General features: G+C 43.5%; 2 protein-coding genes across 13 annotated transcripts in view; one reads left to right on the forward strand and one right to left on the reverse strand.

Moving 5' to 3' along the window:
- ECM2 (extracellular matrix protein 2) overlaps positions 1 to 13,570 on the forward strand; it is a 33,169-nt gene extending 19,599 nt beyond the window's left edge. For 8 of the 9 annotated variants that reach the window (XM_072842550.1, XM_072842529.1, XM_072842519.1 and 5 more), the window contains 6 exons: positions 933 to 1,048; positions 2,289 to 2,424; positions 5,177 to 5,334; positions 7,746 to 7,885; positions 9,111 to 9,437; positions 12,420 to 13,570. In XM_072842550.1, the coding sequence (XP_072698651.1) occupies positions 933 to 1,048; positions 2,289 to 2,424; positions 5,177 to 5,334; positions 7,746 to 7,885; positions 9,111 to 9,437; positions 12,420 to 12,588 (1,046 nt within the window). In that variant the 3' untranslated portion in view covers positions 12,589 to 13,570. The remainder of the gene's footprint in view (positions 1 to 932; positions 1,049 to 2,288; positions 2,425 to 5,176; positions 5,335 to 7,745; positions 7,886 to 9,110; positions 9,438 to 12,419) is intronic. The other variant, XM_072842554.1, reaches the window with a different exon arrangement.
- The window catches only part of CENPP (centromere protein P), a 218,299-nt gene that overhangs the window by 50,340 nt on the left and 153,239 nt on the right, over positions 1 to 14,720 (reverse strand). The window lies entirely within an intron of this gene.

Raw genomic sequence — 14,720 nt, forward strand, 5'->3', positions numbered from 1 at the left:
AGACCCACAGCCCAGCTGCACTCTGAAGACGCTGGGGTGCGAGAATCTGAATGGGGTTTCAGACGTGTCTCAGGGGCAGTCACAGAAATAAACTGCCAGGAAATAATAAGTAAACTTATAAATACATATTCAATAGATGACATCTGACAGCTTGGTTCAGGATGGCCAGTCTTTGAGAGGACACCATGCTCACACGACCCCATAGGGAAATCTCTCATGCCCAGCAGCTCAGACACTAGCAATATCCTCCCTGCCCCAGTGGGGATGTCAGGCCCCACCATAAGAAATCCCAATCTGTGGAAGCCTGAGGTCTTATGAAATACGAAAGACTTATGCTCAGTCACGTGGTCTTGGTTTTGAGAAGGTCACCACATGGTTCTTATAGGACTGTTTCTGTTAAGCTTACTTACAGTCTGGGTTTTAAATCATCAACTAGCCACTTAACCAAACCCCATAAATGTAAAGCATGTAGGAAGTTGTATAGACTGAAGCCATGTAATTACAACATTAGATCTGGAGCCCCCTGCGCTCCTCATCTAGAGAAGGAAATTTCAGCAAGGTAAGTGAGATGACAGCATCCCATGGGTGACAGTGTGGGATTTCTGGCCCAGGGACACGTCAGTGGGAAAATCAGTTTCTATGTAAGCTTCCAGAAACACATCTCTGTTATAAAATGCTAACAGTTGTCTAGCTGTCCTCACAGCAGCTTCACCTAAAACAGGAAGGCCACCAGCACAACAAGCCTGTGACTGGAGGCCCCAGGATGGTGTTTTCTACATTTGCATTTGCTCGTACAGATGCTGTCCTTGTTATGGGTATTACTTTCTCCTCTGAGTAGAGCTCCCCTGCTGTCTATGTACATTCATGAATACACGTATGCAGCCTTGCACATGTGCACACAGAGGCCAAAACCACACTGCTGTGTTTTCTAGGCAATTCCATCACCGCCATTCCCGACGAAGCATTCAATGGATTGCCAAATCTGGAAAGGCTTGATCTGAGCAAAAATAACATCACCTCCCCAGGCATAGGTCCCAAAGCATTCAAGGTAAATATACATGCTCCACCTGGTGAGGAAAGATCCCTGTGGACAGCTCTGTGCTGGCAGAAGGGAAGGGAGCGAAAGGAACATGTTTGCACTGTAGTGTGCTCCTAAGTCAAGAAAGTTCCCTCTTCGACATTCCTAACGCCTTCACGGTTTACCTTGAGTACAGTCTGTTGTTTACGTGATTCTAGCTGGTTTTTCTATGCTTCACCCTTAGAGCAGCTACAACAGCAAAAGTGACAGAACTAATGTTTTGAACTTATAGAGCAGTTTCTCCCCAAGCAGCTGAAAATATATTGAAATATGATCTCTTAGTATGTGAGGTATTTCTGAGAACAAAGGAGAGCTTCTCTGGAAACTGTTAACATTCTCAGGCCAGAAAGAGCTATATTACTTTGTGTTGTGGGCAGGACCTGATGAACACGTGAGCCAGAGGAGGTTCTGGAAACACAAGTGGGCTCAGATGAAAATCAGCACAGGGAATAGTGGGGGAAAGACAATGAGCCTAGGCAAACTTTCCCCCCTTTAGAGCCCTTCGTACAACTCCTGGGCTGGTGTCCACGTTCAAGCCGCAGATGCAGAGTCCTTGTCACATGACAACTGGGACTCACGTTTCTTGTTTGATCAGAAAGATTCATGGGAGAGCATCTCCCTCCCTTTCTGTTTTTGGGATCCTCTGTCCCATTCTCAAACTGCTGAAGCCTGACTGAATGCCTGGAGCTGAATCATCTGTGAGGCATCGCCCAAACCCACCAGCTGCCATGCTTCACTGTAGTGGGGCAGGCAGTTAGGCAGATGGGCACATACCCACCAGGCCGTGTGGGTGCCACAGAGGAACGATCTACCGCCCTGATGCACTTCTGCAATCATTAGTGCTGTTTTACCACTGTTTCTACTTAGCATACAGTACCTGGTAAGGATTCACACGACTGCTCTCACTGCCAGCATCCATGAGATTCAGATTACCGAACTACCTAATTAGCTTTGTGTCTCAGGCTGAGAAGGTGGAAACCTAAGATCTAGCAGAGTATGAGTGGTCTAGCAGAGACAGCTTTGTCCCGCTCACTAAAGCCACAGTACAGAAAGGGGGAGTGGAGGGGAGAACACACAGCTTATGAGGGCCTGAGACAGGGCACGCAGGTGTGTAAGGCGAAGGTGTCACTGCACTCTGACTCCTGAAGCAGACGTGCAACTGTACGTCTGTGACCACATGAAAAAGTAATCTTGAGATTTGCTTTTTAAGCGTCTGAAGAAATTAATGCGCCTGAATCTGGATGGAAACAACCTGGCAGAGATTCCTTCAGAACTGCCGTCTGCATTAGAAGAACTTAAAATCAATGAGAATGGTCTGCAGGCTGTCAGTGAGGAAAGCTTATCAGGTATGTAACATCCAGTTCACACATGCCCTTAGGGCCTTTCTCCTGTGGTCACGTGGGAACTTTATGGGCACCACGGCCATATGAACAGCTGATAAGTATTTTTGGCCACTTTACCATTTAAGTTGATGAAACTTATTTTCTCCTCTGATGGCTGACTCTGGACCAAACTGAACTGAAGTGGTCACATTGTGAACTCGGCACAAAAGAGGCAACGACATTAACTTTTCCCAAATGCTAGCCAGGGTCGGTGGTGGGATTACATGCTTCTCCAGACAAACACAGCAAACGTTACCTTCTACCCTCCCAGCAGTCTAGCAGCTTCTGAGGTGCGGTGTCCCACACTTTCTACCTATTTGATTTGAAATATTTTTATGTTGATGTTCATAACCCAAGCCAGAAGCAGAATAATGCAATTTCATTATTTCTTTTCACTCCCAAAAAACTTCATAGGAACAAAACAGTTCTGATGATGGGAAAAAACACAATACCAAGAATTGCCAAGTCTGAAAATTACAGAGTTATGGAAATACTCTGTTTCCAGATGGATTGCAGGGTACACATGAAACATCAATAAACACAAATTGCGATGGGCTTTGTCATATGGAAAGGACATTAGAAAGCACAGTTTTCGACTGTGAGGTGAGGCAGAGGCTGGAAGAGCAGCATACTGACGGGCTGTGGGTGAACTGCTCACCTTGTTGCGTTTTCAAGATGACAGGTCACAGAACAGAAGCCCCTACTTGGAAGGGGTGCTCACACACTCCCGGCTGGTGCTTCTCTGCATGCACCCCCTTCCTGTCTCCATAGTCAAAGGACCACGCAGGCCTTGGCCATGAGCAGGGGCTCAGGTCACTGTGCCCACACAGCCTCCACACCCTGCACTGAGCCCACCACCTGGACTGTGAAGCAGCTGCCAGCACGCAGGGTGCACCTGACCGCAGCCTCCCCATTGCTAGATGCTGCTCTGGTTGCAAGGAGGCCCTGGCTTGGCCACCAGCAGCCTGCTGTTCTTCCATGTGCTCTTGTGGCAGATGTCACATTACAAATAGCTCCATAAGGAGCAGAGGAGGGGCGCTCCAGGGGGAGAAACAGCAGGCGCAAAGGTGTGTAGAAACAGAGGTTATCAGGTGCTGTGGGGAGCACGTGCAGCTGGCACCCACTCTAGATACCTAGGGACTGCAGCCTGCCATGTCCGTGACCCCATGTTGCTCCCCGCCCTACAGCGGGAAGACATCCTGCGTATAAACTCCTGTCTCCCACACCTGACCTATGGGAAGCTGCTCTAGCCCCACCCTGTCTCCTGTCACAGGAGGACACACACCTATGTTCCCTAAACACATGATACATGCGTAAACCAGAGAGGAACTGTAAACTGATGTATGATATCATGAATCTACACAGTGTGCCATGTCTCTCATCTCTCTCATATCACATACTGACCATTAGTCTACTTTTATTACTTGTTTTTCATGGGAAAACTTCCATTACATTTCAAAACCTCAACTACGTACTAGATAAATATGCTGGATGCTCAGTATCTTTAGTTTTGGAAATCAAATGAATATGAGAAAATATAACCACTTCTCAGTTTATTGCTTGGGCTTCCTACTTCCTCTGATGCTAAACACATCTGTCAGGTGCGTGTTTTAGTCGTACTGTCACTGCCTGCAGAGGAAAGCTAGGCCTTACTGCCTGCGCCCTATTTGCAGATGGCCAGCGCAGGGCTGGCCCCGCTCCTCCGCTAAGCACAGACACGTGGGTTCTGACCTGCTCGTGTCTACCTGGCTGCCTCCGCCTCCCCTCTTGTACCTACACCCTCCTGTCCCTGGAAGCCCAGCCCCACCCACTCTCCCACCCCACCCCTGATGGTACTGTGCCTTGCTCTTGCTTGGATCACGTCTTGTTTCTCTGATAAGCCTGGAAGCAGGAACAGAGCCGTACAGGGTGTTCAGTGCAATGCCCATGACCTGAGTTGAAGATGAAAACATTCCTATTCTGGAAGTCTTGGCTACTGAACAAACTCCAAAGTTACACCCTGAATGTCTGACTCAGATGCCTCTGGGTATCATCACTGCTGAGCTGTTCATTCTCCTGTAGAATTCCAAGTGATCTGGATCATACCACTCCTGAGGCCAGGAGAAACAATGCAGGGAAACTTGTTTGTAAAAAAGACTTTCTTGGTATCTCAGTTCAAGTGCATGGACAATTCTTGATCCTTCTTTCCAAACATCCATTTGGCTGCCAGGACTTGAACAAGTGTGACAGAAATTCATTGCTGTAACTCCCTTGTTCAGAGACTGACATTTGCCAGGCATTGTGCCCCCATGTTCCCCTTGCACCCCTAATTTTAATGCTGCTGTGTCATATGCGCGTCCATGTCTTTGCAAATGTTTAAATGACCTCCGCAACCTTCTACTTCTTGCCCACCTGTGTCCTGAGTCCCCAGTTGGCCCTCGCTGCCCTGGGGGGGTGGGCCGCTCAGCTTCTGTTCCTTAGACATCCTATAGCATGGTGACTGCTCAGCGGGCCTCTCCCTTGGACCACGTGCGGCCAGCATTTGGTCCCGGCTGAGCAGGGCATCTGGGGTGCACAGAGCACTTGGGAGAAGACTCACCATGGGCGATACCAGGAAAGAAGCAACATCCACCATCCAAATAAGCTGAACATCTCACATGACATTTTGAAAGATACAGAAACTGCATGGTTCTTTGATTTTCCTAATATTCTGATAATTAGGTTTTATTTTTTACAGACCTAAATCAACTGGTCACCTTAGAACTGGAAGGAAACAATCTCAGTGAAACCAATGTCAATCCCTTGGCTTTCAAATCTTTGAAGAGTCTGTCCTACCTACGTCTGGGAAGAAATAAATTCAGAATTATACCACAGGGTCTTCCTGCTTCTATTGAGGTATCTGTATCTTTCCAACAATGTGCTACATTTTAAGTACAACATGCTTCAATAAGACAAACAGTACTATTCTAAAAGATTACTGTGATGTAGGTTAAACACACAACATCACACTGTGATGTTTGGGGGCTGTATACTGAATTTGCTATAATTTGAGCACTGTTGTTTCTTCAAACTGTGAGTCAAAATTATAATTATTAGTAGTGACCCTTGATAAAGTGGAAAATTGGTCTTACTGACAGCTCTTGGGGAGAGCACAGAGAAGATGGGCTGAGAATTTAAACAGAATTCCACCCCCCCACCCCAAGGCTGAATGCGGCCTTTCCCACCCTGGGCCCAGGAGTGTGGCCTTTCTGGCTGCAGCAGGGGACACACTGCACACAGTCTGGGGCCCTCACTGACCAGTGCGCCAGACTTCCTGCCCTGAGAGCAGAGGGCACACACAGGATTCCTCGGCAGGAATGCAGGATGGAGCCTCCCCACAGCTGGCGGCCTCGGTCTGACATAGTGCCATAGCACTTCCTTTCTTTGTCTTCCTATCTTGTTAAACATATCAGTTTAGAATTTATCAAAATTGTAAAAATGAGGTTCTGATACTAGGCTTTATGTCAGAATCTCTTGGATTCTAAAGAAATACAGACTCCTTATCCTACCCCATATATCCTCCATCAGGTTCTTTGGAGGCTGGGATCAGTAATTTTTAACTTTTTACATTAAGGTTTTAATACATAATGTATGCACACAAAACACAACCTGAATAATACGGAGCAGCAATGTGTCTCCATCCGTGCATGATTTTCTTTCCAGAGACCCCAGTCACTGGCATGGGAGGCAGCGTACATGCAGGCCTGTGCACTCTCCTTCCAGGACCCTGCCGCACAGTCACAGAGTCCCGTGTGTGGATGAGTGTGCTCTGACTGCAGTACATTTAGGTTGGAAGTTACGCTTTAAGAAGCTCACATGTGATTCTAATATGCAATCAAGTCCGGGACCGCTGATTTGATTCACCCCTAAACACATATGAAGTTAAAAGCAAAAAGCTAGAAATTGCCTTCTTCATATTTAACACATCACAAAATTAAATGAAAATAAGGGAAAATTACTACAACAGGAATAGAGAATGAGGACATAGATCAATGTCTATTTCTCATCTCCCAGGTTCTTGAGTGAAGAACTCCCAGTAACGCTAACTGAATTTAACCTGAAGGCAGCTCACTGTTGAAAATAACAGCTCTAGGGACGCCTGGTTGGCTCGGTGGTTAAGCGCCTGCCCTGGGCTCAGGGTGTGATCCTGGAGTCCTGGGATCAAGTCCCACATCAGGCTCCTTGCATGGAGCCTGTTTCTCCCTCTGCCTATGTCTCTGCCTCTCTGTGTGTCTTTCATGAATAAATAAATAAAATTTTAAAAAATTTTTCTTGGGGCAGCCCCGGTGGCACAGCGGTTTAGCGCCGCCTGCAGCCTGGGGTATGATCCTGGAGACCCAGGATCAAGTCCCACATCAGGCTTCCTGCATGGAGCCTGCTTCTCCCTCTGCCTGTGTCTGCCTCTCTCTTCGCTCTCTCTGAATGAATAAATAAATAAATCTTAAAAAAAAATAAATAAAATAAAAAATTTTTCTTAAAAAAAAGAAAAAAAAAAAGAAAAAAGAAAGTAACAGCTCTAGGGCAGCCCGGGTGGCTTAGCGGTTTAGCGCTGCCTTTGGCCCAGGGCGTGATCCTGGAGACCCAGGATCGAGTCCCACGTCGGGCTCCCTGCTTGGGGCCTGCTTCTCCCTCTGCCTGTTTCTCTGTCTCTCTCTCTCTCTCTCTACTCTCTGTGTCTCTCATGAATAAATAAAATCTTAAAAAAAAAAGAAAAAAAGAACAGAACAGCTCTAGCAAACTTGACCCTGATATTAAATGAAGGCTCTTAATTAATTTTTAATTAATTATATAATACAAGCAAAATCTAAAAGCTGGCCGGCAGCATGGACTCCCTAGAGCTGGGTTTTGGTGGGGACATGTATCTCCTGGGCATCAGGTGTGGGACCACATGCCTCATCCTCTCTCCAGGCCTGAGCATCTCAGCTACTGACCAGGAATGGTCATTTCTACCCATTTTCTAGGGTTTTGAAGCCCAAATGACATAATTTACATGAATGAGTTTTGTAAATTAGAGTGCTTTATACAATTATGGTATGCTGCATTTTGCAACATTACATAGTTTAAAAAACTCGTTTAATTCCATGACCATGAAAGACAGTACCTTTTATTTCACTAAAAGGACAACTTATGAGTTCACCCAGAAGCACAGCAGAAGACTCTCCAGATAATACTAATGAGAACAGTCCACAGTACCATCTCCGTGTCTATGAAACTCAATATATGTACCAACCAACACAAAGGAAAACAGTCTCTTCTCATCATTACAGGAATTATACCTAGAAAACAACCACATTGAAGAAATAACGGAGATCTGTTTCAACCACACCAGAAAGATCAACATCATTGTGCTACGTTACAATAAACTTGAAGAAAACAGGATTGCTCCTTTAGCCTGGATAAATCAAGAGTGAGTACACAATGCTCTTTGGCTTCAGGGTTTCTGCAGTTTCTGCACGGTGGAGAGGTTAGGGTCCAGCCCTGGGGAAGTGCATTTACTGATGGCGCCCCTCTCCCTCCCCACAACTTGGCCCCATGCTTGAGCTCCTATCATTTACAGCAGGACTGGGGTTGGGGCGACCATGGTCACTGCTGCTCTGCTCACCCTGCCATGACCCCAAGTAGTGAGTTACCCAAGGTCTGTCCACCTCATAGCTGGTCATGAAGCTGAAGGGAGACCACCTCTGCCCCTGAGGAGGATGTAAGAGCCCCCAGCCTCACCCCACCATGGCCTCTCAGGGTTCCCTTGTCCTATGTCACACTGTCTTCATTCCTTCAAACCATTTCTCTATCTCATAAAATAGACTCAAGGGTGATTGACCTGATAGGGAAGGTTGGACGTAAGGTCCATCTTCCTGGCAAGGACACAGGGGTCCTGCCTATTAGGAGGAGCAGGACAGGCCACGGCAGGGAGCCTGGCAGGCTGTGTGGTGAGGGCACGAGGGCAGGAGAGAGGGATGAAGGGTGTCAAGGTTCAGCAGGGCCCAGCAGGACGTGGTGGTGGCAGGGCAATTCAGAAGCCAGGCAGCCACCTTTCCCAGATCTCATTTCTCTGCAAGCCCCAGATGCCAGGCCATGAGAGCAGGTGTGGAGCAAGAGTGCAGATTCCACACCACCACCATGTCCTTGCTGGAACCAGGGGTGATCTCAGGCAGAGGCAACTTGACAACAGCCAGGACTCTGGACTTCATTTCTTTCTTTCTTTTATTTTTTTTTTAAAGATTTTATTTATTTATTTATTCATGAGAGAGAGAGAGAGAGAGAGAGAGAGAGAAAGAGAGGCAGAGACATAGGCAGAGAGAGAAGCAGGCTCCATGCAGGGAGCCTGATGTGGGACTTGATCCTAGGACTCCAGGACCACGCTCTGGGCTGAAGGCAGGCACTAAACCTCTGAGCCATCTAGGGATCCCTGGACTCCATTTCTGATTCATGTTTGACCCTAGAAGAGAGTGGCTGTGTCTGAACCTGATGCTCCTGGTAATGGAGCAGGCTGCACACAGCCACCTGACACAGGAATCTCTACGGCCAACCAGGTGGTGGTGGGAAAAGGGCCAAGCATCCCAAGTGGACCTGTCTGAGCCCGGAGTTAATGGTTCCTGCCTTATGCTCCCCCCTCTCACCCTTCTCTGCTGCAGAAATCTCGAGTCCATTGATCTCTCTTACAACAAGCTCTACCACGTCCCATCCTACCTGCCCAAGTCGCTACTGCACCTTGTGCTCCTTGGGAACCAAATCGACCGCATCCCAGGCTACGTGTTTGGCCACATGGAGCCAGGCCTGGAGTATCTGTACTTGTCATTTAATAGACTCTCAGATGATGGTGTGGACCAAGTCTCCTTCTATGGGGCGTATCATTCTCTCAGAGAGCTGTTTCTGGATCACAATGACTTAAAATCTATACCACCAGGGGTACGAGAAATGAAAGCACTACATTTTCTGAGGTTGAACAACAACAAGATACGGTAAATTTTGGCCTTTTCAAGTATTGATTTAAATTGTTATAGTTGACAGAGGATATGATTACACAATCATGCATGATATGATGTCTGGGATTTACTTATAAGGGGAAAAAGGAAAGAGATCACATTAAACAACACTGGAACACATTTGTAATGACTGAAGGGGGGTGATAGGTACACGACGATCCATCATAGCTCTTTCCTACATGTGTGTACATTTGCAAACTTTCACAGTAAAAATCCTTTAGAAAAGAACATGACTACATAATACTGGGAACCAGCTTCTACTAACGTGTGATTTTAAGAACTAATCGGTAGAGCATAAAACCCAAATATATAAACTGATCTATCCAGATTTTTTTCTGAAGGTAAAATTCTGAATAAAATTATTGAGACTCAGCTTCTCTCACTTTTGGGGACACAGTTTCCTGTCTGCCTGAAGAGAATGAAGGTCTCTAAACACAAACTCCTAAAAAAACAAGAGGAAAAGAATCATGGGTGGGAGTGGGGAGGCTTTGTAAGAGGTTGTGAAAAGCCATGTGGCTGAGTGCTTCCTTGCTACTGCGTGAGGACACACACAGGGGTCCCGCTGTGCTGGGATTCAGGTGGTCGCAGTCTGGAACCTCCATGAATATTGTTTTCCTCCACCTTTGAACCAGCGGTCTCACTCACAGATGACTTTGCTGCAAACTCTTACTTCCTGAGGGGCAAGGAAATGGCGACTGGCTCTTTTGTTACCTTTTACACATTTGGTAGCTAGAATCCCTTTGTCAAGGATTTTTTCCCCATCAGCTAGGGCCACTTTGTTACTCTGAAAGGTAAGATAAATGCTCAGGTCTTTCTTTAAATGTCCAATCAGACCAGAAGCTGGTTAGAAATATCTGACTATGTGAGGAGACAGATGTGAGCTAAACAATGTGATGATGATCATTCTGAATATATACAAATATCAAATCATGTTGTATACATTAAAGTAGTATCATGTTGTATGTTAATTCTGTCTTTATACAACTGAAAAAATGATAGATATGTATTATGTATGAATGGGAAGGACCATGCAATATATAAAAATGTTAATAGCAGATGTCTCAGGGGGAACAAAAAGAAGTTGGTGCCTAACTGCTTCTCTTTTATTATTTTGTTTTTGACTTTCTCTCTCTGGAGAATCAATGTTAACTTATAGTTTAATACATGTGGAATGTTTTAATCAACGATAACTACTGTTCTTAAACCCCACTCTTTGGCCAGTGGGAGCCCTGTGTAGGGCTTTCTTCCGGAGGGCCCCACACCCCCTCACTGCAAGCAGCACTCACACACCCAGGCTGGGGACCAGACACGTCCCTCTTCTGTTTCGAGGCCTTTTTAAAAAAAAAAAAAAAAAAAGATTTTATTTATTTATTCATGAGAGAGAGAGAGAGAGAGGCCTTATAGTGAACTGTCAGGAAATATATATTTTGTAAAGAAAAAGAACAAGACTTCATACTAATGTTCTCAATTCAAATGTAACCATATAGATTCAATTTCTTTCTTTGTTTTGTTTATCTTCTACTGGGAATCTAGGTTCCCAAAAAAATTAACTTTTATCTTACAATATACAAAATACAGTTTCAAAGTGAGAATGCTAGTATTATGACTACAAAAGTATCAAATGAAGAAAACAATGTTTTCAGGAGCGTTCTCTTAGTCTTTAGCCTATGTTCCATGAGGGCCTGTGGCAGAAATACAGTGGTTTTCTCTGTGACAACACATCAACAACCTGATAATCAGATCAGGGGTTTGTTTTTGGTTTTTAGAAATTGTAATTTCCTATTTAATGTTACTGTTACTATGTTAAATGTTTATATAATTCCAAAGTTGGAACTGTAAAAAGGTATATGAAGAGAAGTCTTTCTTCTATGGTCCCATATACTATATTCCATCATTCCCCAGCGTTTAATTCTTTTAAAATTAATTTGTACCTTTCCCCAGTATTTCTTTTTGCAGACATAAGCATACGTGCAGATTCATATTTCCCATCCCCTCCCACAATTCCAACACAAATTATGACACAGAAAAATTTTTCTTTTCTCTCTCTCTCTAGTGTTTTTACTTTTTACATTCCGTAATTATCAGCATATCTGCTCCTTACAAGTATAGAGAATTTCCTTATTCTTTTTACAAGTGACCAGTATTCCATTACATGATTATTTCATTTAACCAGCTCCTTACCTGTTTCCCTTCTTTTACTACTACAAATAATGCCATGATGCCTAACTTTGTTTGGACAGCATTTTACATTTTCCTGGTCTCACTCTGCGATAGGTTCCTAAGCTGAGCGAAGGGAGATGATGCTTCCTGGTCCCTGTATGTGGGGCTGTGCTATCCTGAGCTCCCACCACGGTGTGTGGTCCTGCACAGCCCCAGGACCAGACCATGTTGATGAGCTTTTGAGTGTTTTTGTGTTAAGGCAAATCTGGTAAGTGGCAGTGGTGTGCCAGGGTACTTGAAGTTTGCATTTCTCTTCTCATGAATGAAACTAAGTGTCTCTATCATGTTCCCACGTAATTTCATTTTTTTATTCAGTGAACTGGTTAGCCAAGCATTTGCCCCTCTTCTCCTTTCTCTCCATAGGTTTTGAGGAGGGCTTTGGATATTAGCCCTATAACTGTAAGTTGCAAAAACATTCTCCTAGTTTTTCATGTCTTTTAACTTTGCATTTTTTAAAGACCTGTAGCCAATTTATTAATCTTTTCTTTTAGTGTTTCTCATTTGTGAGTCAAGGGAGATTTTTTTTCACACTCCCAGGACATACTTTATTATACTCCTATAGCTTCATTTTTCACATTTACATCTTTGGCATATTTGAAATTTTTTCTAGTGTCTAAGAAAAAGATCCAATTTTATTTTAAAAACAAAAATTTTAAACAAATGTACAACTAACTCCTAAATGATAAAGCCTGAATATTGCTTGGACCATTTATGACTTGTACATCTATTTTTCCTCAGGAATATTCTTCCAGAACAAATTTGCAATGCTGAAGAAGATGGAGATTCGACCCTGGAACATCTTCACCTTGAAAACAATTATATTAAAACAAGAGAAATATCATCCTATGCATTTTCATGCATAAGATCATACTCAAGTATAGTTCTTAAGCCACAAAATATCAAGTGATTCCAGGTTTTTGTTCATCTAACTCGTATTCCTGCATGTGCTGTAGCCACTCTTGTCATTGATAAGGAGCACCCACCCGGCCAGCCACCCCACACAGAAAACAACCAACACCTACCCCAAGGTTACTTCACTAGCAGTTTTAGTGAAAGCTTCAGCTTCACACTCCAGAAAAAAGCCCTCTCACTACAAGCTTCCTTAGAGAACAGGATGTTATTCACTGTGGACTAAGACTGGGAAAATCTGGAACAAAATAATCATGTTCTTTACAGCTGACCTGAGTATTGCTGTTAACTGAAACCCTCCAAGTCCCTTTAAAAATTACATGTGTTATGGTTCAAGACCGAGAAGTGTATGGCAAGAAAAAAAGAATAGATGGAATTTATGAATTAGTGTTCTGTTAATGATCCTACTGTTAAAACAATAACCTATTCATTTTCTATAAGATGCTATGCTATAATTATTGGTAAAAATGTACTTAATGATTGGCCTTATCTAGTACCTTCTGTTAATCACACATGTGAAATTAAAACACTACTGTCATGTTAATTTCTTGGTTTTGAGAACTGTAGTGTGGTTACATATTGGTTACTAACATTAGAAGAAGCTGGGAAAAGAGTGTATGTGAATTCTACACAAATTTTTGAAACTACTCCAAGTTAAAAATTTCTGTCAGTCTAAAAAATTAAACAATATTTTAAGATCACCCTCATTATTCTTTATTCAAGATCAAAAGATTTTATGGAAAGTAGTGGATTTGCTTAAAACATATTAATTGTCCTTGCTACAACCTTATGAATATAACCATAAGGCATGCACTTTTGAAAATTTTTGCTACACTGGTCATTGTTAGCACCTACCTTTTGTGCCCTAATGTGTTCAAAAGTATCCTTTTATTTAGTTCAATTTAACATCAAGCTCAGTATTTACTATATACTAGAACTTACCAAAACCATATGGTATTAAAATTTTCATTATGCAATAATCTTTTGTGCTTATTTCTAGAATAATTTATAAAGGACACATACAGAAAATGTGTTGACTTCTCTTGCTGCTCTCAGTTTTGTGTCTACAAAATATCAGACTAGGAGCTTATACTTAGGTCACTCTAACTTTTCAACTTCAGTGACTTGATCTCATAATAGCACTCTCTCCAACTGAGGAAGAGAGTTGCCCCACTTCACAGGCCGTCAGACAACCAGGGAGCAAGGGAAATATCTTGTGTGGCATGCAGATGAATGCACTTATAACCAATCTCTCAGATAAAAGTGACAGCCACCAGCATATTCCATATTCACCGAAGCAAGTTTCCTGAACTTTCAAAGATGTGAGTTTGATTTTATCCCATTTAAGCTAATTCTATTTATTATTTTCAAAAAGATTCATTCATTCATTCATTCATTCATTCATTCATTCATTCTTGAGAGACACAGAGGGTGGGGGAGGTTGCACAGGCAGTGGGGAGGGGCAGAGGAAGAGAATCCCAAGCAGACTCCTTTCCGAACACAGAGCCTGCCACTAAGCTCGATCTCACAACCCTGAGATCATGATTTGAGCCGAAGCCTAGAGTCTGATGCTCAACCAACTGTGCCACCCTGATGCCCCTTATTTTTTTTTAAAGATTTTAAGTAATCTCCACACCCAGTGAGGGGCTCGAACTCACAACCCTGAGATCAAGAGTCACATATTCCACCAACTAAGTCAGCCAGGCACCCCAAGCTAATTTTATTTCTTAGCTCTTCCTTTTCAGCACCCTCTCATAATAGCTAGGATTTTGATATTATAACATGAATAATAATAATAATAATAATACAATGAAGACTGTTAGAATCAGGGCAGGTGGCTAAGAGCAGAAGTAGAATCTTATAGAACAAAAAGTTGAGATTTATAACCAGTTTAGGAAAGTAAGAGATTGCTAATTTAAATTGGCTACATTGAACATAAGAGACAGGTAAGCACAAGAACATACAGTTACTCATCCCTTTGACAAGAACCCTTCTAATACACTTCCTGCCATGTGAATATAAATGCACTGACATCAATTGTTTAAGGCAGACTGGGCAGCAAAGTTTAAGGGGAGTCAACAGAATTTGCATCCGGGGACAGTGCAGATGGATACTGAGCCATTCCTTCAC

Source organism: Canis lupus, chromosome 1, assembly GCF_048164855.1.
Source record: "Canis lupus baileyi chromosome 1, mCanLup2.hap1, whole genome shotgun sequence".
NCBI lineage: Eukaryota > Metazoa > Chordata > Mammalia > Carnivora > Canidae > Canis > Canis lupus.